Raw genomic sequence first — 24,242 nt, forward strand, 5'->3', positions numbered from 1 at the left:
CTCCCCCCCCGACGCCACCCCCCAAGACCCAGGCATCCGTCCCGCCCGGCCACGGGCCCCAAGCCCCACATCGCCCCGAGAAAGGTGAGTCTGGGAACGGGGGGGGGAAACCGAGGTAGGGAGGGGGGGGAAGAGCCCCCCACGGGGGTGGGGGCACCCCCTGCCACCCCCCCATCCTTTTTTGCAGGTGCTGCCCCCCCCTTAGGGCGCCGTCCGGTCCCCACCCCCCGTACACGCCCCTGCCCCCGCCCCCGCCCCCGCGTCCAGCTGCTGTCCCAAGGTAATGGGGGGGGGGGGGTCCAGGTCCCACAGGGGACTTGGGAGGGGTTTGGAGGGGGGAAGGGGGGGGGGGGGGGCACCCAAATTCTGGGACCTGTCCCTGTGGGGCAGGGGCTGGAGCAGAGTCGTGCTTTGGGGTTCAGGTGCCTGCAGCAGCTTGGGGAGGTTTGGGGGGGTGGGGGGAACCCCCACCTTGCTGCCCCCCCCCCAGCTCACTGTCCCCCCCCCAGCTCACTGTCCCCCCCCCCCATTTCGCAGACATTACGGAGGAGCTCTGGGAGAAGCTGAGGGAGCGGCGAGCTTGCTCGGACTGCTGATGGGTGCGGGGGGGGGGGGGGGGTCTGGCACCCACCCCCCCAGTCCTGCCTCGCCTTGGACCCCCCCACCAGGCAGGGATTCCCCCCCGGGGGGGGGGTGGCAGAGGCTGGCACCTGTATCACGGCGGGGGGGGGGCACAGCCCCAGCAGCATCACCAATAAACCCATCCACCCCACCCCCCTTGGCTGCCCCCTCCTCATTCCTTGGTGCCCCCCCCCAAACCCCCTTTTCCCCCCATGGTGGTGGGGGGGGTGGCAGCAGGGCCCCCCCCCGTGCCCTCCCACCCCCAGGCAGGGCACTGGGGCCGTTTACACCTCAATCCTGATTTATTAAGGCCAGAAGCAGCTGTCTGTGGTGAGGGGGGGGGGGTGACGAGCCCAGCCCAGGTGCTGCATTTTGGGAGGGGGGGGCACGCAGCGGCAGGGGGGGGGTCCTGGCAGCCCCGCGGGTGCCACTGCCCCCCACCCAGCCTGGCGTCCCCTTGGGGGGGTCCCGGGGGGGCTGGCACAGCCCCAGCAGCGCGGCGAGGGCGGTGAGTGAGGGGGGTGGGGGCTGGGGGTACGTATGGGGGGGTCAGGGTACATTCAGTGCTCTGCCTGGGGGGGCGCCTAGTGGGGGGGGTGGGGGCGGCGTTAGGGCAGGCTGGAGCTGCTGCTGGCCGTGCTGTTGCGTTTCTGGAGGCATTTCACAGCGCTGGGCACCTGCAGCCCCACGGTGACGTGGAAGCTGCCACACCACACCTGTGGGTACGGGGACACGGGTGGGCATTGGGGGGCACGGGGGGGGCACGGCCGGGACCTCTAGGGGCTGCCCGGCCCCCCCCCCCCTCGTGTGCCCACCCAGCCCCTTACCATGAAGGCGGGCAGCACCGGCTGCGTGAACCTGGCCTTGAAGGTGTGCAGCAGCTGCTTGGTCCTGGCGTTGTAGAAGGACAGGAACCCTGCGGGAACACGAGGGGGGGGTACAGGGAGGGGACAGGAGCCCCCCCCCCAGCCTCCCTGGGCAGCCTGTCCCAGCGCTCCGGCACCCTCCCCGGGAAGAAGTTCTTTGGCGTGTTGGTGTGGAACTGCCTGGGCTCCATTTGGTGGCCACTGCCCCTTGTCCTGTCCCCACAGAGCCCTGAGAAGAGGTTGGCCATGTCCCTCTGTCTGCCACCCCTCAGCTCTTTCCAGACACTGCTCAGATCCCCTCTCAGCCTTCTCTTCCCAAGGCTGCCCAGCCCCAGCTCTCTCAGCCTCTCCTCCCAGGGGAGATGCTCCAGGCCCCGGCTCCTCTTTGTGGCCTCCGCTGGGCTCTCTCCAGGAGCCCCCTGCCCTTTTTGTCCAGCACCCAGCCCCCCAGTCCCCCCCAGACCTCCCCATCCCGTCGGGTCCCCGTGGGTCCCGCTCCCACCTTCGTGGAAGTTGCAGTAGACGCCGATGCAGTCGGGCACGGGCACGTCCAGCACCTTGGCCTTGTTGGCGTGCTTGGCGCTGAAGCTGACCTGCAGCCAGTTGTTGAGGTGGAGGCACCAGGAGGCCGAGGTCTTGCCCAGCTGGTCGAATTTGCCGAGGCTGCGATACGCCACCCCCACGCCGAAGGCCTTGCTGTCGCGGTCGTACTTCACCTCCCAGTAGTGGTCGTCCCCGTCGATCAGCGTGTCGCCTGCGGGCACGGGGCGCTGCCACCTCTCTGCCCGCGGGCGGGGGCTGCCAAGCACACGGGGAGCCCCCTCCCGCACCCCGGGGTGCCCCGCGCCCACCCTCTCCCCCCCCGGCTCACCCAGCACCGTGTAGGACTCGGCGGTGAAGCGGTCTCTGCCCCCGCGCCCCGAGGACATCCTCTTGGGGGACTGCACCACCCTAGGGCAGACGGCAAGGAGAGGGTTGGTGCTGCTCGGGGGGGGGGTGCCAGGGGTGTCGGGGGGGGGGCTGGGGGTTACCTGGCAGGAGAGTTGGCGGGCGAGGCCGTCCTGCCCTTGCCGTCCTTCTCGCGTGCCTTGACGTCCTGCACCTTGCCGCCCGTGGCGTCCCACTCCACGCTGAGCTCCTCCACCCGCAGGTTCTGGTGGCACGTGCTGGCGTCCAGCTTGAACGTGAATGCTGGGGGCGGCCACCGTCAGCGTGGCCCCAAAAAGCCCTCCTGCCTGGCCCCGGGGTGAGGGGGACGCAGAGCCCGGCACGATGGGGCAGAGGCAGCGCTGGGGGGCACGGAGGAGCGGGGGCACCAAGAGGTGCTCGGTGCCCCCAGCCAGCACCCACCTCTCGTCTCCAAAGTGACCGGCTCCGAGAACTCGCCCGCCACGGCCTTGTTGCACGCCCGCACGCGGAAATTCATGTACTTCATGTCAAACTTCAGCCCTGCGGGCACAGCAGGGTCACAAACGGGGCACGGCGAGGGGCGACACCGCAACCCCGTCCTCGGCACTACCACCCAAACCTTCGGGCTAGCCCCGGGCGCCCGCCACCCCCAGCACCCACCCTAGGGCGCCTTCAGGGCTGGACCCGGCCCCATGCCCTCACCGGCCAGGGTGTACTCGGTGCCCTTGATGCCCTCCACCACCATCCAGGGCTGGTCCTCCTTGGCGCGGGGCGGCCCCTCGAAGTTGGTCCTGCGGTACTCCAGCACGTAGTGGTCGATCTTGCTGTCCTCGTCGGGCATCCTCCAGGCCAGCGTCACGCAGTTGTCGGCCACCAGCGACTCCGCCAGGTCGATTTCGGGGGTGCTGGGCACTGCCCACGGGAGCAGCCGTGCCAGTCCCCCCCCGTGCAGCCGGGCTGGCCCCGGCGCCACCGGCACCGCACCCGCGGGGCACCCGGCCAGGGCACCCCAAAGCCCCCCCGCAGGGCACGTATCGGGGGGCTGGCACCCGCCAGGTCCCTGGGAAAGCGCCCCGAGCCCTGTAAGCGCTGCGTCTGGGGATTCCCAGGCACAGCACCTACACAGACCCTATGGGAACGGCACCCCGAGGACCCCAGGTGTGCACGCACACATCCCTGGGGCACAGCACCTCAGAGACCCCGAATGATGCACCCCAAGCCCCAAGCAGCACCCAAAGGCGCAGCATCCAAAGCTCCCTCCCCAAGCCCTCCCTCCCTAGCACTTTCTCACCTCGCTGGCTGGGACACCCCGTGCTCCCCAACCTCTCCCCCCTGCCCCAGAGCACCCCGAAACCCCCTAACTACACCCCGCTCCCCCATCCTGGCCCCCATTTGTCCCCCCGCCAGCCTGGCACAGCCCTCGGTGCCCCGTACACCCTGGCACTGGCCCTGCTTCATCCCGGCTGTGCGCCGGGAGGAAAATAACCCGAGCTGGCTGCCCGCCATGCCCTGCCCCGCGTCCCCGCAGCCCCAGCACCTCCCTCGTGGCCCTGCAGCCGCCGCCGGCGGGCGATACCTGGCAGGAAGGCGAGGGCCTGGAGCAGGCGGCGCTCCTGGGCAAAATCCACCATCAGATGGCTCATGTTGTCGCTCACCTTGGCCTTGAGCGAGAGGCGGAAGGCGGGGGCCATGGTCACGCTGCACAAGGACACGGGGACGCGGGGGGGGGGGTCAGCAGGGCTGGGAGCGGGGCAAAAGCCCAACCCCGAGCGGCCACCCCGACCCTGCGCGTCTGCGGGGAGAGGGGAGGGCGGAAGGGGGTGTCCCCGGGACCACCCCCCCAGCGTTGGGGTGAGGTTGGGGGTGACACCGACGTTAGGGGTTAGTGGGGTGCGGGGCCGCGGGGGGACCGTACCTATCCTTGATCTGTTTGGCAGCCTTGAGAGCGCAGAGGGAAAGAGGAGGGAAAAAAAGAAGAGCAGGATGAGACAGCAGCACCAGGAGCCGGACGGCAGCAGCGCAGCACCGCACGGTGTCCCCACACGGCACCCCCATGGCACAGTGTCCCCCCCCCCATGGCACGGTGTCCCCACAGCCTCTCACGGCGCTCCTACGCCCCGCTGGCTCAGCGGAAAGGAGGCACCAAGCAGCACCCCTGGCTCTGGGCGGGGGGACCCAAGGGACACAGGGGACCCAGGGGACGCAGGGGACACAGGGGACGCAGCACCCCGCTCCCCCGGTCCCTGCTGGGTGCCCGGCCCTACCCTAACCCCGCAGCGGGCGCAGCCAGCGCAGCATCATCACAGTGCCCAGCGCAGAAAAAGGAGAGGAACGTGCCCCCAAGCGCAGGCAGAAATGGGGGGGGACGACACGGGGCGGCCCCTGTGCCCCCCCCGGGGACGGCCGGGTGGGGACAGAGCCCTGCACCCATGGGTGCTGAGGGGCTCACCTCGATGAAGTCGTGGTTGTTGGCGGTCTGCAGGGTCTGGTTGGCCGTCTCCAGCAGCTCCTCCGAGCTCTCCAGCGCCTTGGTGCAAGCCGCCAGCTGCGTCTGCAGGAGATGGGGGGGCAGCAGGGTGACGGGGAGACCCCCCCCACAGCTCGGTGGGTGCAAAGGGGGCGGTGTGATGGGGGGGGGGGGACGGGGGCTCACCTGCAGCTCGTAGGTGCGGCTGGCGCGCTCCTGCTTGATCTTGGTCACCATGCCGTCCTTCAGCTCGTCCAGCAGCACGTACAGGGACTGGAACTCCCCCTCCAGGTCCTCCTGCACCCGCGCCGTGTTGTCCTGGGGGCAGCACCGGGGTGGGGGGGTCAGCAGGAGCACCCCCACCCCCCCTAGGATGAGACCCAGGGGTCCCCGTGGGGGCAGGGGGAGCGCTGTGGGTACCTCCACGTTCTGCAGCATCTGCTTGAGGGAGTAGATGAAGTTCTGGATCTCCTCATTCTTCACGGCCAGCGTGGTGATGATCTTCCGCAGCGCCTCCTGCCCCGGCGCCAGCACCGTCAGCGCCCGGCCCGGCCCCCCCCCCCAAAATTTTGGGGCTGTGTTCTGTGTGTGCCCCCCCCTTAGTGGCCTCCTGGGCATGGCGGAGCCGCACCGTGACTTGGCGAGAGTGAGCACGGGGGGGGTGAGTGTGAGCAGGGGGGGTGTGCACGGGGTGAGTGTGAGCACGGGGGCTCGGGGGGGGGGGCCCCATCCCATCCCCAAGCACAGCCCGGGGGGGGGCAGCCCCCAGCAGCCGTCTGCGTCCTCCTCCCTCTCCCCCCATCCTCCCTCTCCCCTTACCCCTTCATCCCTCTCCTCCCTCTCCCCATCTCCTCTCTCCGGTTTCTGTCCCCCCCCCCCGGTTCCTCCTTCCTCCAGCTCTTTATTCCCTCTCCCCCCGGCCCTCCCTCCCCCCTTTTCCTCTTCCCCCTCCCTCCCTCTCCCATCCCTCCCTTCCCCTCCCTTCCTTCCTCCATCCCTCTCCTACCCCTTCCTCCATCCCACCAGCCCTCCTTCCTCCTGCCCCTCTTCCTCCCTCCCTCCCTCCTTCCTCCATCTCTCCATCCCCTCCTCCTCCCTCCCTTCTCCCTCCATCACTCTTCCTCCATCCCTTCATCCCTCCTTCCTCCATCTCTCCTCCTCTTCCTCCATCCCCCCCTCCATCCCTCCCTCCACATCCCCATCCCCCATCCCTCTCCCCCCTCCCTCCCCCTTCCATCCCTCCCTCCCTCTACCCTCCTCTTCCTCCCTCCATCTCTCCCTCCTCCACCCCTCCATCTCCTCTTCCTCCCTCCTCCATCCCCTCACCCCTCTTCCCTCCATCTCTCCTCCTCTTCCTCCATCCCCCCTTCCCCCATCCCCCATCCCTCTCCCCCTCCCTCCCCCTTCCATCCCTCCTTTCCTCCCTCCCCTCCCTCCACCCTCCTCTTCCTCCATCCTCCATCCCTTCATCCTCCCTCCCCCCTTCCTCCATCTCTCCTCCTCTTCCTCCATCCCCCCATCCTCCCTCCCTCCATCCCCCCTTCCCCCATCCCTCTCCCCCCCCTCCCTCCCCTTCCATCCCTCCCCTCCCTCCACCCTCCTCTTCCTCCATCCCCCCCCTCCATCTCTCCCCCCCCATCCCCTCTCCCCCCCCTACCCTCTCCCCCTCCCCCTCCCTCCCTCCCCTCCCCTCCCCCCCCGTACCTGCTCTCCCATCCCGGGCCGCCCCCGCCGCTCGGCGCCGCCGCCGCCAACAAAGGGGGAGCGGCGCCCCCCCGACCCGGCCCGGCCCCGCCCGCGGGGCACGACGGGAGCCGTAGTCCGGGGGGGCCGCGGGGCGTGCTGGGAAATGTAGTCCGGGGGGGTCTTCTGTTTTTTATGGGGGGGAACCGCTGTAATGACCCCCCCCACAGCCTTCTCGACCCTCCCCTTGGTGCCTCCGAGCCTCCAGACGGGGGGGGTCAACAGGGTGCCGGGATGGGAGACCCCCGGGGGTCCGCTCTGTGCTGGGAGGGGCCCTGAGACCCCCCCAAAAGGGCTGAGACCCCCCCAAAAGGGCTGAGACCCCCCCCTAAAAGCAGCCCCCACCCCCAGGGCAAAGGGGGGTCCTGAGCCCCTACCAACAGGGCCCGCTGACACCCCTGGGTGGCCCAAGGGTCCTCTGCCCCCCTAGAGCCAGCGCTGGGACCCCCCCCAGGAAAATGGGGACCCCCCCTGGGGGAGGGCAGCCCCCCCCCAAAAGCCATCCCAAGCCGGCACCCTGAGCTTCTTGGGGCAAGGGGAGGGGGGTTGGGGGCCATGGGACCCCCCCACCCCATAGGCTGGGCACCCCCCCAGGCAGGGGGACCCCCAGGAAGGGGCTGAGGAACTCAGGACCAGGGTGGGGAGGGGACAGAGGGGGACAGAGGGTGTCCCCCAGCCGGGGGGGGGACACACACGACAGGAGAGCAGCACAAATTGGGGCGGGGGCGTTCTCCCAGTATGAGCCCCCCCCAGCCTCCCATTTCTCCCAGTAACTCCACGTTGCCCCCCACAGCCCCCAGCTCTGGGGCAGGCCGTGCCCCCCCACCGGGAGGGATGTGGGGGGGTTAAAAAGGGGTCCCCGGGTGGCACGTCCCCAAATGTGGGTCCGGGGGGGGGGTCACCCCAGCCCCCAGGTGCCAGGTGCTGCCCCCGGGCCCGGTTCCTGTCCCCATCCCCGTCCCCGTCCCCGTGGCGGTGGCAGGAAGCCGTGGCGTCACGGCGGGGCGATGGCAGGCCGGGACACCTCGGGGACAGCCCTGCGGCGGTGACGGGGACCCTGTGGGGACATTGGCGGCCCCTCAGAGCCCCCCAGAGCCCCCCGGCACCGGTACAGGGATGTGGGGGCTTGGGGTCTTCGTCCCCCTCCTCGGCGGTGAGTGGTGGGGACGTGGTGAGGGGGGACGGGGCAGAGGGGACAGTGTTTGGGTCCCTCTGGCTTGGGGTGGGGGGCACTGAGGGGTTGTGGGGCTCGGCCCGGCCCCTGGGTGACAGCTGGGGACATGGGGGGCACAGGGGGGGACAGAGGGGGGATGCTAGGGACATCTAGGGGGAAGCGGGTGGGTTTGGGGCACAGACGTGGGGACATGGTGGGGAGGGACAGGGGTGGGCGACACGGCTGTGGCTGGGGGACAAGGTGAGGGGGGCAGATGGGGGGGGGCAGAACGTGGTCGGGGGGGCAGGAAGGGGACGGCAGCGAGGGGACAGCCACGCACAGAGCGCTGCGTGCTCAGGGGCCACGAGCAGGACGCCGCCGTGCCTCGGTGTCCCCATATGGCCACGGTGGCACTGGGGGGGGGGGACACACACACGGGGGGACACCCTGGCAGCAACCAGCCCCCCGTTTCCCCATCCCTGGGACCACCGTGATGTGACCCCGAGCCCCGTTCCCCGCAGCGGGCGCCCTGTGGGTGATCCAGGACCCGTCGGAGGTGCGGGTGGCGGCGGGCGAAGGGGTGGCCCTGGGGTGCTTGGTGGTGGCGACGGAGCCCCCCCAGATGTTCCGCGTGGAGTGGCTGAAGGGCGCGGGGCAGGGGGTGCTGTGCAGCGCCCGCATGGGCCCCGCCGCCACCCCGGCCCCCTGCGTCCCCGGCCTGAGCATCGCCTGGGACCCCCCCATCGCCGCCCTCAGCATCCAGCGGGCACGGCCGGGGGACGCGGGGTGCTACGTCTGCCGGGTCACCCTGGAGATCCCCCACTTGGCCACCGCCACCGGTAACGGCACCGTGCTCACCGTCAGCGCAGGTAACCCCACCCCCCCCCCCGGGGGTGACGGGGACACATTTGGGGACATTGGGGTGCTGCCACCCCGCTGCGCGGCACGGGGAGCTCCTGGTTCTGTGCCCTTCCTGGGCAGCCCCGAGGGGGGGTTTAATGGGGTGGATGGGATGGGATGGGGCATCCCTGGGGGCTGTACTGGGGGATATGGGATGGTGGGGGGGTGAGGGGGGGTAGTGGGGTCCCTGGGATGTGTGTGGGGGGGGTTAGTGGGGGTTCCTGGGATGTGGTGTGGTGGTGGGGGGTTACTGGGAGTCTCTGGGATGGGGGGGGGGGGAGGGTTATTGGGGGTCCCTGGGATGTGGTGTGGTGGTGGTGGGGTTATTGGGGGTCCCTGGGAGGTGGTGCTGTGGGTGGGGGGGGTTACTGGGGGTCCCTGGGCCGTGGCTTGTCCCCGAGCATTAGCGGGTGTCTGGGTCACAGGCAGGGAAATTGCCCAGACCAGGGCGGCCACGGTGCAGGAGGGACGGGGACAGGACGGGGACAGGACGGGGACAGGATGGGGACAGGATGGGGACAGCGCACAGCGTGGCCAGCACAGCCCTGATTCTGCTTCCCCCCCCCACCCCAGCAGCAGCAGCTGAGGCAGGACACGGGGCAGGTAAGCGTGTCCCCGCTGGCCCCCCCCGGCCCGGCAGTGGCGGTGCTGCGGTGGTGGCCCAGCTGGGGACATGGTGGCCCTGTCCTTGCAGGGCTGGCGGGGGGGCTGGCGGGGGCCCTGGGGGGAGCCTTCCTCCTCTTCGTGCTGGCCTTCCTCGGCCACCGGCACTGGCGCAGGAGAGCAGGTAACCCCCTGCCCACCCCCCCGTCCCCAAATACCCCCCCTGCCCGCCCCGTCCTACCCCGTGCCCAAACACCCTGTGCCCGCCTTTCCCACCCCTCCCCAAATTTTCCGTTATGCCCAAATTCCCTGTGACCCCCTCCTCCTGTGCCCCTCACCCTATGCACCTCTGGGGATTGGGGGGGCACCCAAGGGACCCCCTGGGTGTCCTCAGGAGGTCCCCTGGCTGTGCCAGCCCCCCCGGGGGCCGTGTTTTGGGGACCAAGGCTGGCGGTGCCCGGCTCTGCTCCCCCCAACGCCCACCGCCCCTCAGACACAGCCACCTACATGAACGTGCTGCCCCGCTCGGAGCGGACCCCGAAGGAACGATTGCCCCCCCCCCAAAGGTGACAAAGAGCAACGGGTACCAGGGGTGAGGGCATCCCACTGGCCCTGAGGGTGCCCCCCCCCCCGGAGAGGACCCCCAAACGCCCCGCGCCGGGCCCCAGAGGCCCCGGGTGTCTGCGCTGGCAGGGGAGTGGCGGCGCCTGGGGCTGCTTTAAACAGGAAAAGCCCCCCCAAAAAGATGTGCAGCACCCTGCAACCCCGCTTCCTGTCTTCTGTGCACCACCCGCAGCACCCACCCCTGGTGGGGGGGGTGGGGGGGCAACCGGTGCCAAATTCAGGGTGCCCCCAGCGCAACCTCCCCAGCACGGGTGGGCTCGGGCCGCACGGGGCAGGGGACACACGTGCCTGGAGGGCTGGGGTTGGGGGGGGGGACAACGCATGGCCAGCAGGCTCTGCAGCCCCCCTGGGCCCCCCCTTCCCCCTGGGCCCCCCCTCCCCATTTCAGGGAAGCTGCTCTGCGGTCCCGTGGCCTCGTTTCAATTTGCACCCAGGCATGCAGCGGGGCCGCAGCCACCGCTCCGGAAGCGCTCGCCCCATTCCTGGCCCTGCCGGGGTAGTGAGGGGGGGGCACCACCACCGTCAGCTCCCCCCTTCTGCACCCGCGGACCCCGGGCAGCCCTTCCCGGGATGGGGAGGGTGACCGGAGCCTGGCTCATCCCCCCCGTGGGGGTGTCACCCCTCTCCCCCCACACCGCAGCCCCCAGTGCATCTGGAGCCTACGTGCCACGGAGCACACGGAGCGCACGGAGCGCACGGCCACGCGTCGGCCTTTAATGGGGGGCACCGGGGCTCACGGGGGCTGCGCGGCCACCGGGTAGAGCAGGGAGAGGTGGCGGGCACCGCGGATGGGCAGCGCCCGCGCCGTGTAGTGCCTCACGGCCTCGGGCACCGAGGGGAAGGCGGCCCCCGCGCGCCCCAGCACGAAGTGTCGCTCCCGCGTCCTCGTCAGCTTCACGTGCACGAAGCCGTGGCTGCTCCTGTGGGGGGCACAGGGGGAAACTGAGGCACAGGAGGGGAAACTGAGGCACACGGGGGGAAACTGAGGCACGCAGGGCACGGCCTCGGCCCCACGTGTGCAACGTCAGCGTGGGGGGAACGTGCACGCGCACGCTGTGCGTAGGGATGCGAGCACAAAAATGCACCACGTGCACGGCCCCGTCCTGACCCCAACCCCACAAAGGTGCTCGGGTTCTCCCCCGGGGGGTTTCTGGCCCCGCACTCACCTGAGCGAGAGCGAGTAGTCCTCGGGGCTGGTCTCGCAGTCCCGCACCAAGAAGCTGCCCTCGCGGCACAGCGCCAGCAGCGTCTCCGCGCCCGCCCGCCCGATGGGGCCGTGGTACCACCTGCACGGAGCTGCTGTCACCCCAACAGCACCCCAAAACACAGCACCCCAAAACACAGCACCCCAAAACACAGCACCCGTGACCCCAGGACCTGTCTGCATCCCTCTGTCCTGACCCTGCCGCTGGGACCCGTCAGCACACGGGGCTGGGCCGTGCCACGGGGACCTGTCTGTGCCCCGACACCATGGGGACAGCCCCGGTGGGGGGACACAGCTGTCCCTGCCGTGGGGACCCACCCGTGCCACGGGGACACATCTGTGCCACGGGGACCAATCCATGCCACGGGGACCCATCCATACCATGGGGACACATCCATGTCATGGGGACCCATCTGTGCCATCGGGGCCCCCTCCTTGCAATGGGGACCCCTCCGTGCCACGGGGACCCCCCCTATACCACGGGCACCCTTCTGTGCCATGGGGACCCCCCCATGCCACAGGGCCCATCTGTGGGGCACCCTCACTCGGTGCCTCCCACCGGGACGTTGGGGCCACCCCAAAGAGGAGGGGAACCCCCCAAGGGTGCGGGGTCTGCGTGTGTTTTGTGTCCCCCCCCCAGACTCACGTCTGCTTCTCCAGCGGCAGGGAGGTGTCCACGTGCCCCGGGCTGGGGGGGCAGCCCGATCTGCTGCCCGGGGGGGGCCGGGGGGGCCGCGGCGGCTGCCGGGAGAGGCTGGGGGAGCGCTCGGGGCTCTCAAACTGCACTGCAGGGACAGGGGGGGGGCGGGCGTCACCCACCGGGGGGGTCCCGGCACCCCCACCTGATTCATGGGGACACCAGCAGCTGGGCCACCCGCCTGCGGTGCCGGAGCACAAAGGGGTGACGCTGGGTGTCCCCCCCGTGGGTGCCCCCACCCCGTGGGTGTCCCCCCCACCATGGGTGCCCCCACCAAGGCTCTGCCTCGCCGTGATGCCCCATTGCACCCCCCCGGGGGGAACCCATTGGTGTCGGGGGGGCAATGGGGACGGGGGTCCCCTGGGATTGCTGGGGACAGCAGCGGCGTGGGGCGATACCCGGGGCGCTACGGTGGCACCCAAGGGTGCTGCGCAGGAGCGCTGGGGGATGCCGGGGGGGTTCCCAGCGGGGGGATACGGGGCCGGGGGACCCCCAGGAGGTACCCACAGGTCCGGGGGGGGGTCTGGGGGGTGCTGGCACCTGCGAACGCCCGTGAGATGTGATCCTTCTTCCACTCCCAGGGCTGGTCGTACTCGTCGGCCGGGCGCTCGTCGTCGCGGGGCAGGCGGCTGTCCCGGGCCGTGGCCCCCCCCGCGCCCTCGGCCGCCTTCTCCCAGCCCTCGTAGGGGGTGTCGTAGAGCTGGGGCCCCCCCCGGGCTCTCGGCCTCTTGCCCTCGCCCTGCTGCGGGCACCCTGGGGATGGGCAGGGCTGGGAGGCACAGCGGGGACCCCGACGCACGTGGAGGGGGGGGGGCACCCTGGGGTGTCAGACACCCCCCCCCCAAAAAAACACGGGGATGGGGGAGGAAATGGGGAGGGGGTGTGGGGTGGGGGGGGGGGGGGTCACGGGCACCCAGCGTCACCCACCTGCAGCCTCCCCGGGGTCCTCGGTGCCCCCCTCGGGCACCGCGTCCTGCTCCCCCTCGAAGGGCTCCGAGTACTCGCTCTCGTTGGGGCACTGCACGGGGGGGGCCTGGCTGGGACGGGACCCCCCCCCCCGTACCCCACACAGGTCCCCAACGCCGGGGGTCCCCCCCCCTCAGGACCCCTCCGGACCCCCCCATTCCCTGCTGCGGGTGCCCCCCCAGCCCCTTCCCGGTCCCTCCCAGCCGGTTCCTTTGTGCCCTCTCCCCTTCCCCCCCCCCCATAACACCCCCCCCCATAACTCCCCCCCCCCAAGCCCCCTGCCCACTCCCCTCTCCCAGTAACCCCAGTTCCCCCCCCGCAGCCCCCCCACAACCCCCAGCCCCCCTCTCCTGCCCCGGTCCCCCCCCAGTCCCCCCCCTTACCCTCATTTCCCCCCTTCCCCCCCCGAGCCCCCCCACCCCTACCTCTGCACCCCCCCAAAGCCCCCCACCCCCCCCCAACCCCCCCGGGCCCCCTTCCCCACTCCCCTCTCCCCCCCCCATAAAACCCCATCCTCCCCGTTGTCCCCCCCCCCATCCCTCGGCCTCCCTTCCCGGTGCCCCCCCCCCCGTGCCCCCCCCCCCCCCGGTTCCTACCTGCTCCGCTCGGCGGCGCCCCCCCCCCACCCCCGCGCCCCCCACCCTCACCAAACGGTGCCGGGGGGAAGCGGCGGGGGGGGGCCCGGTGCCGGTAGCGCTGTAATCGGGTTGGGGCGGCCGGGGGGGGGAACGCCGGGCCCCCCGGCCCAGGTAGTCCCGGAGCCACTTGGCCATAACGGGACCGGCACCGGGGGGGGGGGGGGAAACCGGGACCCCCCCCCGCAGCCACCGCCGCCGCCGCCGGGAGCCGCTTTTGTGTCGCCGCCGCGCACGGAGAGGACCGGAGCCCCCCCCCCCCCCCCCCAGCCCCCGCCTCGCCGGTAAAAGAGGGGGGGGCACCGGGACCGAGGGGGGGGGCACCGAAACCCGGGGGGGGGGGAAAAGGAACCGGGAGGAGGGGGTTAAGAGGGGAGGGGAAGGGGGTGTGACCCGACCCCGGGGGGGGGGGAGCACCGGGACCCCCCCCCCCTTCGGGGGTGGTGGTCGCATGGTCGCAGGGCGCCCCCCCCCCCAGCGTGACGTGGGGGTGAGGGGGGGTTAAAAGCCCCCCCCCCGGCACTGTTTGGGGGTTGGGGGCACAATGGGGGGGGGGGGGAGGGCACCCGAGCCTCAGGGGACCCCCGCTTTGTGCCCCCCCCGCACAGCTCCGGGAAGGGTCGGGGGGGCTGTCTCGGTCATGGGGGGGGGGCACAGGAGCCCCACACCCCCCCCATAGGAGCCTGGGGGGGGGGGGGGGCACACAGGAGCCCCCCCGTGCCACAAGGCCACCCGCAGCCCCCCGGCTCCATCAGTGGGGGCAGGAGGCTGTGCCCCCCCCCCTCTGGCCCTGTTTTTTTTTGGGGGGGGGGGCTCGAGGACTCTATGGTTGCCCCCCCCCAGCCCTTCCCAGAACAAAGGTTTCCCTTCCTGGAAGCAGGGGGGGGGCACACACAGGAGCTGGGAGGTGGGGGGGGACCGGGGGGGGGCTTTGGTGGTCCCACAGAGCCCCCCCCCCCCCCCGCCAGCCCCCATCAAGCAGAGCCCGGGGCTGGAGCCCCAAATCCTGCATTAATATTTGAGGAGGGCTAATTAGTGCGTGCGCACGGAATGCTAATTAGCCCCAGCACCACAGCCTGAGGGGGGGGGGGGGGGGCTGCCCCTTACCCCCCCCCGCTCCCAGAACCACCCCACAAAGCCCCAGATCCCAAAAGCACCCCACAAAGCCCCCCCCCCCCCCTCCACCAGAGCCCATTTGCCAGGCTCTGAGAGGCGGTTAATTAGCGAAGAGCAGCTCATCAATTAGAGGGGGGGGGGGGCCTTGACAAGGAGGAAATTAACACCGGGGGCTTAGCACGAGGGGCAGAGCAGCCCCAGCCCGGCTGGGGGGGGGGCAGACGTGGCTCAGGGCCCCCCCCCTTTTTTTTTACACGCGTGCCTTGTGGATAAAGCTGCCCCCCCCCCAAGAAGACGAAGGAAGAAGCGGCTCTGACACATCCCATTTATTGCCCCCCTCCCACAGCCACCCCCCCACAGCAGGATCTGACCCCCCCCCGCCATGAGAGGGGGCAGGAGAAACTCCGTGCCCGAGAAGGGGGAGGTTTTTTTTTTTGTGGGGGGGGGGCACAAAAGAGGGTGCTGAGTCTCCCCCTGGGGGGCTGTGGGGCAGGGGGGAGGCCCCGGGGGGGGGGGTGAGCACATGGGGGGGGGGGCAGCAGGATGGGAAATTCCCCGCTCCCGGTGCTCAGAACACGCTGCAGGTGCCGGGGGGGGGCACGGCGTGGCCCCGGGGGGGGGCAGAGGGTCCCTGCTGAGGGCTGGCTGCGCCCCACACCGGTTTGGGGACCCCAGGCGGGCTGCAAGCCCCCCAGGACCCCCCCCCAGGACCCCCCCCCCGTTGCGGTGCAGCTCTGCAGGCGGTGCTGGGGGGGGGCAGCTCCTCAGTCGCTGGCGCCGTCCTCGCTGTCCGAATACGCCCCCAGCAAGCCCAGGGAGGACGAGGAGGTGCCCGTGGCCGGGGGAATTGAGGCTGGAAGGCAAAAAGAGAGCAGCAAGGATCAGAGGGGCGCAGAGCCCCCCTCAGAAGCGGTGCTGGGGGGTGCGGGTGCCCCCCGGGGGGGATTTTGGGCACGGGGAGGGAGGGAGGACAGGAGCCAGCGCGAGGCAGCGGCACGGGGACAGAGCCCGCGGCAGCTTGGAGCTGGGTCCTGGGAAGCTGGCAGCCCCAGGCTGGAGAAAATGAATGAAAACTGAATGAAAAATGGAGAAAATGAATGAAAAAGGGGCAAACGCAGCCCCCAGACACCCTCTGAGGGCGCAAGGGCTGGCTAAGCACAACGCTGAGGAACAAGCAGCCCGGAGCCGATGGCCTCGCCCACTCCTCCCAAAATCTCCAGCTCCTGGGGCAGGGAAGCAGGACCCCGACTGCTCTCCCCGCTTGTTCGAGGGCTCCAAATCCCGCAGCTGGGGCAGGATTTGCAATCAGGCCCCAAACCCGAGCGACCTTCCCGCTGCTGCCCTCCCTACCTCGCTGCTGTGCTGCTTCCCAGTGCCCTGTCCGAGCTCGGGAGCTGCTGGCCCTGCCCATCCACCTCCAAGGTCCCTGCTCGCTGCCAGGAAGGGATCTCCCCCCCCTCCCTGAGCACATCGGGTACCAAACCCCCCCCCCCGCAGGCAGGGCCACCCCCCAAGGCCTTACCCCAAACCCAGCCCCATCCATCTCACCGCAAAGCCTCGACTTGGGAGCTCTCAGGCTCCAAAACCAGAGCTGGGTTTAGCAGCGGAGCTCATTAATAACCACAACCCCCCCAGGAACCAGCCTGACCCCCCCCCCCGGTGCAATTACCGGCGCCGTGGCTCTCGGTGCTGTTTGTTGGGGTGCTGGGGGGCTTCTGCTTCCTCACCGCCACCAGCCCGGCCAGCTGTGTCCTGCTGCTCAGCTTCCCCACACTGCGCTCCCAGCTCTCCGTCTTCTGCTTCTTGATCTGGGGCTGGGGGTCCTGCAGAGGGGAGGAGGGCGTCAGGGAGGGGGGCAGGAGGCAGAGGGGGAAGGAGGGATGATAAAAGCAGCAGTGTGGAGTGAGGGGCGCAAGGAGAGGCTGCTCGGAGCAGCCGAGGGGGGTGTTGGATGCAAAAAGGGTGCAAAAAGGGCAGGGGGCTCCTGGAGAGAGCCCAGCGGAGGCCACAAAGAGGAGCCGGGGCCTGGAGCATCTCCCCTGGGAGGAGAGGCTGAGAGAGCTGGGGCTGGGCAGCCTTGGGAAGAGAAGGCTGAGAGGGGATCTGAGCAGTGTCTGGAAAGAGCTGAGGGGTGGCAGCCAGAGGGACATGGCCAACCTCTTCTCAGGGCTCTGTGGGGACAGGACAAGGGGCAGTGGCCACCAAATGGAGCCCAGGCAGTTCCGCACCAACACGCCAAAGAACTTCTTCCCGGGGAGGGTGCCGGAGCGCTGGGACAGGCTGCCCAGGGAGGCTGGGGGGGCTCCTTCTCTGCAGATCTTCAAGGCCCGTCTGGACGCCTCCCTGGGCAGCCTGCTCTGGGGAACTGCTTTGGCAGGGGGTTGGACCTGAGGAGCTCTGGAGACCCCTTCCAACCCCTGCAGCTCCGTGACCCTCCCCGCAGAGCGGCTGGCAGCAGCAGGACACACAAGGACACACAAGGACACACAAGGACACACAAGGACACACAAGGACAGCCGACGCAGCCCCGGACAGCTGCAGAACGGCCTCAGAGACGAGCCCCCCGCTGCCCGTGGCTGTTAACCCAGCCGTGCACATCCCCAGCCCGACGAGGAGCAGCCAGATGGGTGCCGCGGGGCTGCGTGAGCTCCGCCAGCCGGGCGCTGCTGCCTGCAGGTGGTCCGGGCGCTGAATCCAATCCCCAGGGCCCGCGGATTAGTGCCGGGCCAGGGCACACGGCTGGGATTAACCCCGGCAGGCTCCGAGCTTTGATTCTCCCCAACGGGAGGAGGTCCCCGCGGGCACGGATCGACATCAGAGCAGCACAGGGGGCCTGGCTGCGGGGATAATCCCTCCCCTGCAAGCCGAGCGCTGAAAAAGCCCTTTTGTCCTGCACATCTCTGACACGGAGAGCAGAGAGGCAAAGCAGAGGCTGACCCCGGTGGTTGTTTCACTCCTGCCAGCCCTCGGGGTCCTGGAATCGTGGCTGAGGTGGGCTCGAGGCACGGGGGAGCTTGAATTTTTAGGGCTGAGAGGGAAGGGAAAGCCACATCCCGAGCGAGGACGGGGGCAGCTCGCTGCCAGCTGGAAGCATCCCCTTTGTCAGCAGGCGGCCTGAAATCCCCAGCTGAGCCCTGCCTCCGCCCAGCACGGCTCGCTTTGAGCTGCTCACACGTAGCAGACAGCAGGGCCGGCAGCTCTGGGCAGGGGGAGGAGGCTCTGCCTCCCCGCTCACCTCCTGCAGGATGTCCGTGGGTTTCGTTTTTGCCCTGGGCTTCGTGGATGGCTTTGCAGCTTCTTCGTCGGAGTCCGAGTCCACCAGCAGGCGCCGGTTCTGCACCTCCTCCAGCATGGCTCTGAGAGCAGAGAGAGCTCAGGAGCTGCCTCCTCACGTGTTCTATTGATTGTTTGTTTTTTTTTTTAAGAAGTCACCTCGGAGCGGTGCCCAAGGCTTGGAAGCACCACAACCCGCAGCCTGAGCCAGGCGCAGCCTCTCCCCTCACACGAGGGCTGTTCTCAGAGGGGGGTGAGGTCCTGGCAGCAGCCCAGAACCCCCACCAGATCCACCAATGATGCCAAATCCCCCCCCAACCCCAGCACGTGCAGCTCTCCCCCTCCCCAAGCACCTTCCCAGGCCAAATCAGCTCCCATCCCCTCACAGCCCGCTCTGGAATGTGCCCCCCCTGCCCCCAGCTCCTACAACCCCCTCGTTTCAGGGCCACGGGGGTGTCGCTGCCCCCCCGGGGGAGCGCCTCCAGCCCCACTCACTTCATCTCCTGCTCATCCTCCTCTTGCTCCCTGCGCTTCTGCTCCTCCTCGTACTCCTTGTACTGCCGCAGCATGGCCTCGAAGTCCACGTTGGCCTGGCGCTGGTTGAGCTCCTTCAGCTCCTGCAGGTTCTCCAGGACCTCCATCTCCAGCTTGGAGTCCTTGGTTCGGTTCTCCAGGACCTGGGGGGGGCCGGGAGGGAGCCGGGCTCAGCCGAGGTGCCAAGAGGGGCAAGCACAGCCCCCCCGCCCGCCCCGAGCACCAAGAAGCTCATCCTCATTTCCGAGCCTCGGGCACAGTAGGAGAAAAAACAGAGCAGGTCACAGCCCCTCACGAGTTTGAGCACAGGAGAAAAGCTCCTGAGGGCAGAGGTGGCTCCAGCCAGCCCCAAGGGCTGCTCCAGGGGGCAGCAGCACCTCAGGAGCCTGAGGAAGCAAGGCAACGGCTGCCAAAAGTCACCCCCTGCTCGGCAGGGCAGAGGCAGGCAGGACGAGAGAGGAGTGAGTGCCCTCTGCAGGGAAGGGCCCGGCCCGGCACCTTCATGGGATTGTTCAGCTCTTCCTCTTCCCTCTCCTTCTGCATCCTCTTCTCCTCTTCCTCCAGGAGCTTCTCCGCCTGGAAATTCCGCGTGGCGCCGTGCTCCATGGTGTAGTCGGTGTTCTCGGGGTCTGTCTAAGGAAGAGGCAAGGCAGCGAAATCATCAGATGGGGGCAATTCCATGGCTGCTTCCAGAGCTGTGGGCAAACATTTCCCGATTTCATCCCCCCCCGAGGGCAGACAACCAGCCCCAGCCCCTCGTTGTGCTCCAGACTGACACAGAGGGGAGAGAGCAAGAGCACGCGCTCAGATTTGGCCTCTGTGGGATTTGTCAGCCCTCCCAGCTCTTGCTCGAGCCCCCAGCACACTTCACCTTGAAAGTGATCTCTGCCAGGCAGCGCGTGCACTTGATGTAGAAGCGGAAGATGGGCAGCCCCAGGTACACCTCGTTCTGGACGGTCTCCTTGCGGGCGTTGAACTTCTTCCCCTTGTAGATGTACTCACCGCACGTCTTGCACCTGCAAAAAAAAAGAGAGAGAAGCCCACAACCATCATTAGGAGAGGGAAAAAAAAGACCAAGAACAGCCCGAATGCCTGCCAGCCCACATTCTGAGCAAGTTTTCTGCTCTGGAAACTCAGAACAAGCCCCGAATCCCCCCCGGCATCTCTCCCCTCTCCCTCCCTCCCCCCTTTTATCCCGCTCTGCCGCCAGCAGCTCCCCGCAGCGTGGGGCAGGATTCCCCGTGCCATTTTTCCCCCCTCCCTCGCCCCCCGGTTGTCCCCGAGGCCCGGCCCCTCTCACCGCATGTTGAAGGGAGCCATGAGGCGCACCACATACTGCCGGTCCTTCGGGAGCTTGAGCTTTGGGATCTTAGCGGGGTCGAAGTCAGGCGGGTAGTATTTCTGCGGGGACAGAGGCGAGGTGGTCGCGTGCCGGGCACCCCACGGGGCTCAGAGCAGGTCAGGCACGGCGCAGATGTCTGTCTGCCTGTCTGTCTGTCTGTCTGTCCGTCTGTCTGTCTGATTCCAAGCCCTCGCTCTCCTCAACCCCAACCCTTGGGGGATTTGGGGACCTCCTGCCCTAAGCAGCCCCCCCCAGGTACAGGGCCAGGACCCCCGCCCCACCTGCCTGGGACTCGCCACACACACCAGGGGCCAGCTGGTGACCCCACGAGGAAGCCCCCAAGCCCCCACTTTGGTCCCTAAGCCTCTCCTCAGCCCCCAAGTCCCCCTCACCCCCTCCCAAGGACCCTCCCTCAGCCCCTAGCCCCCCACCCTTAACCCCCTGCCCTTGGTTCTTAAGCCCCCCATCAGCCCCCAGGCCCCCTCCTCAGCCCCTAAGCCCTCCTCTAAGCCCCCCCTCAGCCCCTAAGCCCCCCCCCAAGGCCTCTACTCAGCCCCTAACCCCCCCCCCCAAGGTCCCCCCCGGCCCCTAAGCCCCCCTAAAGCCATCCCCTAGCCCCTAGCCCCCCCCATGTCCCACTCCTCGGTCCTTAAACCCCCCTAGAGCCCCCCCCCGAGCACCTGAACCCCTCTGAGCCCCCCCCCCAGCCTCCCTATGACCCTTAACCTCCCCCTAAGCCCCCCCTACGCCCCCCCCCTCAGCCCCTAAGCCCCCCCTAATGCCCTCAACTCAGTCCCTAAGCCGCCCCCCCAGCCCCAAATCCCCCCCCCCATGGCCCCTAAACCCCCCAAGCCTCCCCTAAGCCCCCCCCCGACCCCTCAGACCCCCTCCCCCCCCACAGCACGGGGCGCCCCCCACCCTTGGGAGCCCCATTCCCCCCCCCCCAGCCCCAGGAGCGACCGGGGACACCCGGGAGGCCCTGGGGACCCCCTCCCCAACCCCCCCTGTCCCCCCCCCTCCTCACGTTCAAGACTTTCCGTTCCGACATGGTTGCGCTGCGCCCCCGGCCCCCCCCTCGCCCACCGGCAGCCGCCGCCGCGCCCGCAGCCGCTTCCTGGAAACAGCGCCCGCCCCCTCCCGCCGCTCATTGGCTCCGCCTCAGAGCTCCGCGTCTGCCATTGGCCGCTTCTGCCGCCCGTCAGCGAGATGAAGCCTCGCGTGCAACCGCCTAAAGGGGCCGCCCGGCGCGGCGGCTCGGACACAAAGGTTCCGGGGGGGGAAATGGACCCGCGGTGGGGAAGGGCGAAGGGGGCTGGGGTAAAGGGGGGCTGGGGTAAAGGGGGGGAGGGAGGGGACGGGACCCTCGGGCCTGCCCTGCTCGGGCCTCACCTGGAGCTCGGGGGGCGGCACAACAAGGCCAGGGAGCTCCTGGGGAGAGCCCAGCGGAGGCCACAGAGAGGAGCCGGGGCCTGGAGCATCTCCCCTGGGAGGAGAGGCTGAGAGAGCTGGGGCTGGGCAGCCTTGGGAAGAGAAGGCTGAGAGGGGATCTGAGCAGTGTCTGGAAAGAGCTGAGGGGTGGCAGACAGAGGGACATGGCCAACCTCTTCTCAGGGCTCTGTGGGGACAGGACAAGGGCTGTCTGACAGTGCCCGCTGTGTACCTGCTGCCCTGGACCCTGCACAAGGACTGTGAGCGCAGCCAGGAGTGCCAGAAGGAAAGCAATCTCTTTATTAACTCACGCATTTAACTCCCTCCCAGGAGGGGAGGCTGCTGCAGCGCTTGGCCCCTTCTTCTGGGGCACCCCGGGTCAGGCCCGGAGCAGCTTTCGTGTGTCCATCCTGCAGGCAGTGGGCAGCTCCTGTGGCACAGGAAGCAAAAAAAATAAGGAAAAGGGAGCAGGACACAAGCAGAGATGGAAAAGGGCAGAGCCGGGTGGACAGGGAAATAGCGGGAAATAAAAGGGGAGGCAGCAGGACAGGGAGAGAAAGAGAGGGAGGAGGAGAGAGACAGCGAAAGAAGGAATGGGGAAGGGGAAGGGGAAAGGGACAATACGGACAGGGAGCAGGGCAGTGAAACAGGGACAGATGGGAGCAGGGAGCAGGACAGCAGCAGGCCAGGCTTCAGCACCTTCACGGGACTGTTCAGCTCTTCCTCTTCCCTCCCCTTCTGCATCCTCTTCTCCTCTTCCTCCAAGAGCTTCTCAGCTCGGAAGCCGGGGGGTGTCCCTGCTCCGTGGCCGCGTTCTCAGGACCTCAGGGAAAAGCCAGGCAGCAAAGGCCCCGTAACGGGGCAATTCCGCTCCCGACATCCCGGGGGCTGTTCGCTCGTGGCCACTTCCAGAGCTGTGGGCAAACATTTCCCGATTTCATCCCTCCCCCGAGGGCAGACAACCAGCCCCAGCCCCTCGCTGTGCTCCACAGGCCGTGCCCCTGCGCCCTGCTACAGGGCTGAGGCGCTGCAGAGTGACACAAAGAGGGGAGAGAGCAACAGCACGCGCTCAGATTCAGCCTCTGCGGGATTTGTCAGCCCTTTCCCCACGAGGTACGGGCAGACCCGGTGCCCCCAGACCGTGCGGCCTCCCCAGAAAGCCCGCAGCACACTTCACCTTGAAAGTGATCTCCGGCAGGCACCGCATGCGTTTGACGTAGAAGAGGAATACGGGAAGTCCCGAGTACACCTCATTCTGAACGGTCTCCTCACGGGCCTGAAGCTTCTTCCCCTTCGAGATGCGCTCAGCGCACGTCCCGCGCCTAAAAAAAGAGAAAGAGAAGTCCAGAACGCATCATGAGCGGAGAACAAAAAGACCGAGAAAAGTCCAAGCGATTTTCAAGCTGTGTCAACCCCGATTCTGAGCAATGGTTATTTTCTCCTTTGGAAATTTAGCGCCTACCCTTCAAACAGCCCCAAACTCACCCAGGGCCTCTCTTCCCCTCATCCCCTTCCTCCCGGGCTGTGTCACCGCCCAGCAGCGGATCCTCTGTGGCGAGGGGAGGAGAAACGACCCCCGCGGGCGCCGCTCTCGCTGCTGGCTGCTTCCTCCTCCCTGTGCGCGGCACCGGGTGCGGGTCCTGCGGGGCTTCGAGCCGGGGGCTGTTTAGGACGAAGCCCCCCGGGCGGCATCGTACGGGGACGGAGCAGCGACCTGCACCCAACCACAGCAACGTCAATGTCCGTCTGTCTGTCCGTCTGTTCGCTCTGCTGACCCCAAACGCCCTGGCCTGGTGCTCCCCGCACCCCCCAGCCCCCGACTGAGCCCCTCCAGGAACCCCCCGGCCCCCCAAAAGCCCCCATAGACACCCCCTGACCCTGCTGGGACCCTCCCCGAGACCCCCAAACAGCTCTGAGACCCCCCGGACTTCCCTCCCCGGGACCCTCCCCAGGAACCCCTCCAGGACTCCCAACCCCCCTCCCCCCGAGACCTTCCCGAGACCCCCGGGATCCTCTCCAGGAACCCCCTGGGACCCCCAAAAGCCCCCAAGACCCCCCCAGGCCCCCACGGAACCCTTCCCAGGAACCCCTCTGGGACCCCAAATCCCCCCAAAACCGCCCCGACCCCCCCGGAACCCTCCCCAGGAACCCCCCGGGACGTCCCCGACACCCCTGGGACCCCCAAATCCCCCTGAGACCCCCCCCAAAACCTTTGGGACCCCCTAAATCCCCCCGGGACCCTCTCCAGGACCCCCAAACCCCCCCGGGACCCCCCCCAGGTCCCCCCGGGACCCCCGGCCCCCCCCAGGCTCCGCTCCCCCCGCTCCGCACCCGGTGCGCCACCTCACTCTGCCCCCCATCGCCTCCTGCGACTTCCGGGATGAAAGCCCCGCCCCCCTTCTCGCCGCTCATTGGTTGCCGCGGCGAGCGCTCGCTTCTTATAGGCTGCCCCCGCCGCCTATCAGCGGGCCCCGCCCACCCCGCCTCAAGGGCCGTGTGCAGCGACCAAGAGCTCCCCCCCCCGCAACCGCGGCTCGGAGCGAAGGTTCCGGGGCTGGAACGGGCCGGGCCCGGGGGTGGCACCGCATGGGGGGCGCTGGGGCCGGGGTGGGTGGCCTGGGGCCCGGTTCAGGCCATGGAGAGGGGCCACGGGGGCCCTCCGAGCCCTGGGGGAGCGCATACAGGTCCTGGAGGGTTGTACGGACCAGTCTGGGCTATAGGGACCAGGCTCTGGGGGGGCTGGGGACCAGTACAGGCCCTCCACTGGGACCAGTCCAGGCTGTGGGGGCCCTGGGAACCCATCCAGACCTTCCACTGGGACCAGTCCTGGCTCTACGGGGGGGCTGGGGACCGGTCTGGGCCCTCTACTGGGACCAGTCCGGGATCTGGGGTCACTGGAGACACATCCAGACCCTCCATAGGGACCAGTCCAGTCTCTGGGGACCCACCCAGATTCACCCAAGGGACCATTCCCTGCCGTAGGAGCTCCTTGGAGCCCCCCAGCCCCAGCAGCTGCCCCCCTTTCCCCGTGCGGTGCCAGCCCAGCCCAGCCCCCCGCAGCCTTTGCCCCCCGCGACCAGCACGAGGACCAGCAAAGAACATCCTGGGGCCGATCCCGGATCCTCAAGATGTTTTATTGCCTCTTTACAGCCACCACGGTG

At 69.0% G+C, this 24,242-nt stretch overlaps 3 protein-coding genes across 5 annotated transcripts; all 3 read right to left on the reverse strand.

Moving 5' to 3' along the window:
• Nucleotides 1-904: 904 nt before the first annotated feature.
• FSD1 (fibronectin type III and SPRY domain containing 1) lies at nucleotides 905-6,637 on the reverse strand. The gene is made up of 13 exons (XM_032203853.1): nucleotides 6,568-6,637; nucleotides 5,284-5,379; nucleotides 5,050-5,181; nucleotides 4,846-4,947; nucleotides 4,312-4,334; nucleotides 3,973-4,094; nucleotides 3,099-3,308; nucleotides 2,838-2,936; nucleotides 2,519-2,678; nucleotides 2,359-2,438; nucleotides 1,990-2,241; nucleotides 1,449-1,537; nucleotides 905-1,337 (listed from the first exon to the last, which is right to left on the reverse strand). The coding sequence occupies exons 1-13, from the start codon at nucleotides 6,577-6,579 to the stop codon at nucleotides 1,230-1,232; spliced, it is 1,485 nt and encodes a 494-aa protein (XP_032059744.1). The 5' UTR covers nucleotides 6,580-6,637; the 3' UTR covers nucleotides 905-1,229.
• Nucleotides 6,638-10,619: 3,982 nt separating this feature from the next.
• Nucleotides 10,620-13,526, reverse strand: SHD (Src homology 2 domain containing transforming protein D). Its single transcript, XM_032203934.1, has 6 exons — nucleotides 13,401-13,526; nucleotides 12,715-12,820; nucleotides 12,328-12,540; nucleotides 11,737-11,875; nucleotides 11,053-11,172; nucleotides 10,620-10,806 (listed from the first exon to the last, which is right to left on the reverse strand). Exons 1-6 carry the CDS (start codon nucleotides 13,524-13,526, stop codon nucleotides 10,620-10,622), a joined length of 891 nt encoding a protein of 296 aa, XP_032059825.1.
• Nucleotides 13,527-15,236: 1,710 nt separating this feature from the next.
• Nucleotides 15,237-23,442, reverse strand: YJU2 (YJU2 splicing factor homolog). 3 transcript variants are annotated; one of them, XM_032203647.1, is made up of 12 exons: nucleotides 23,413-23,442; nucleotides 22,567-22,795; nucleotides 22,259-22,403; nucleotides 21,781-21,904; nucleotides 21,393-21,511; nucleotides 19,612-19,712; nucleotides 19,183-19,327; nucleotides 18,810-18,944; nucleotides 18,273-18,454; nucleotides 17,740-17,860; nucleotides 16,174-16,327; nucleotides 15,237-15,357 (listed from the first exon to the last, which is right to left on the reverse strand). In XM_032203647.1, the coding sequence occupies exons 6-12, from the start codon at nucleotides 19,629-19,631 to the stop codon at nucleotides 15,269-15,271; spliced, it is 846 nt and encodes a 281-aa protein (XP_032059538.1). In that variant the 5' UTR covers nucleotides 19,632-19,712; nucleotides 21,393-21,511; nucleotides 21,781-21,904; nucleotides 22,259-22,403; nucleotides 22,567-22,795; nucleotides 23,413-23,442; the 3' UTR covers nucleotides 15,237-15,268. The 3 variants fall into 3 exon arrangements, with proteins under 3 accessions (XP_032059538.1, XP_032059537.1, XP_032059536.1); XM_032203646.1 differs by having other exon boundaries at nucleotides 21,781-21,995; XM_032203645.1 differs by lacking the exons at nucleotides 21,393-21,511; nucleotides 21,781-21,904; nucleotides 22,259-22,403; nucleotides 22,567-22,795; nucleotides 23,413-23,442 and adding an exon at nucleotides 20,678-20,727.
• Nucleotides 23,443-24,242: the final 800 nt, after the last annotated feature.

Source organism: Aythya fuligula, chromosome 26 (assembly GCF_009819795.1).
Source record: "Aythya fuligula isolate bAytFul2 chromosome 26, bAytFul2.pri, whole genome shotgun sequence".
NCBI lineage: Eukaryota > Metazoa > Chordata > Aves > Anseriformes > Anatidae > Aythya > Aythya fuligula.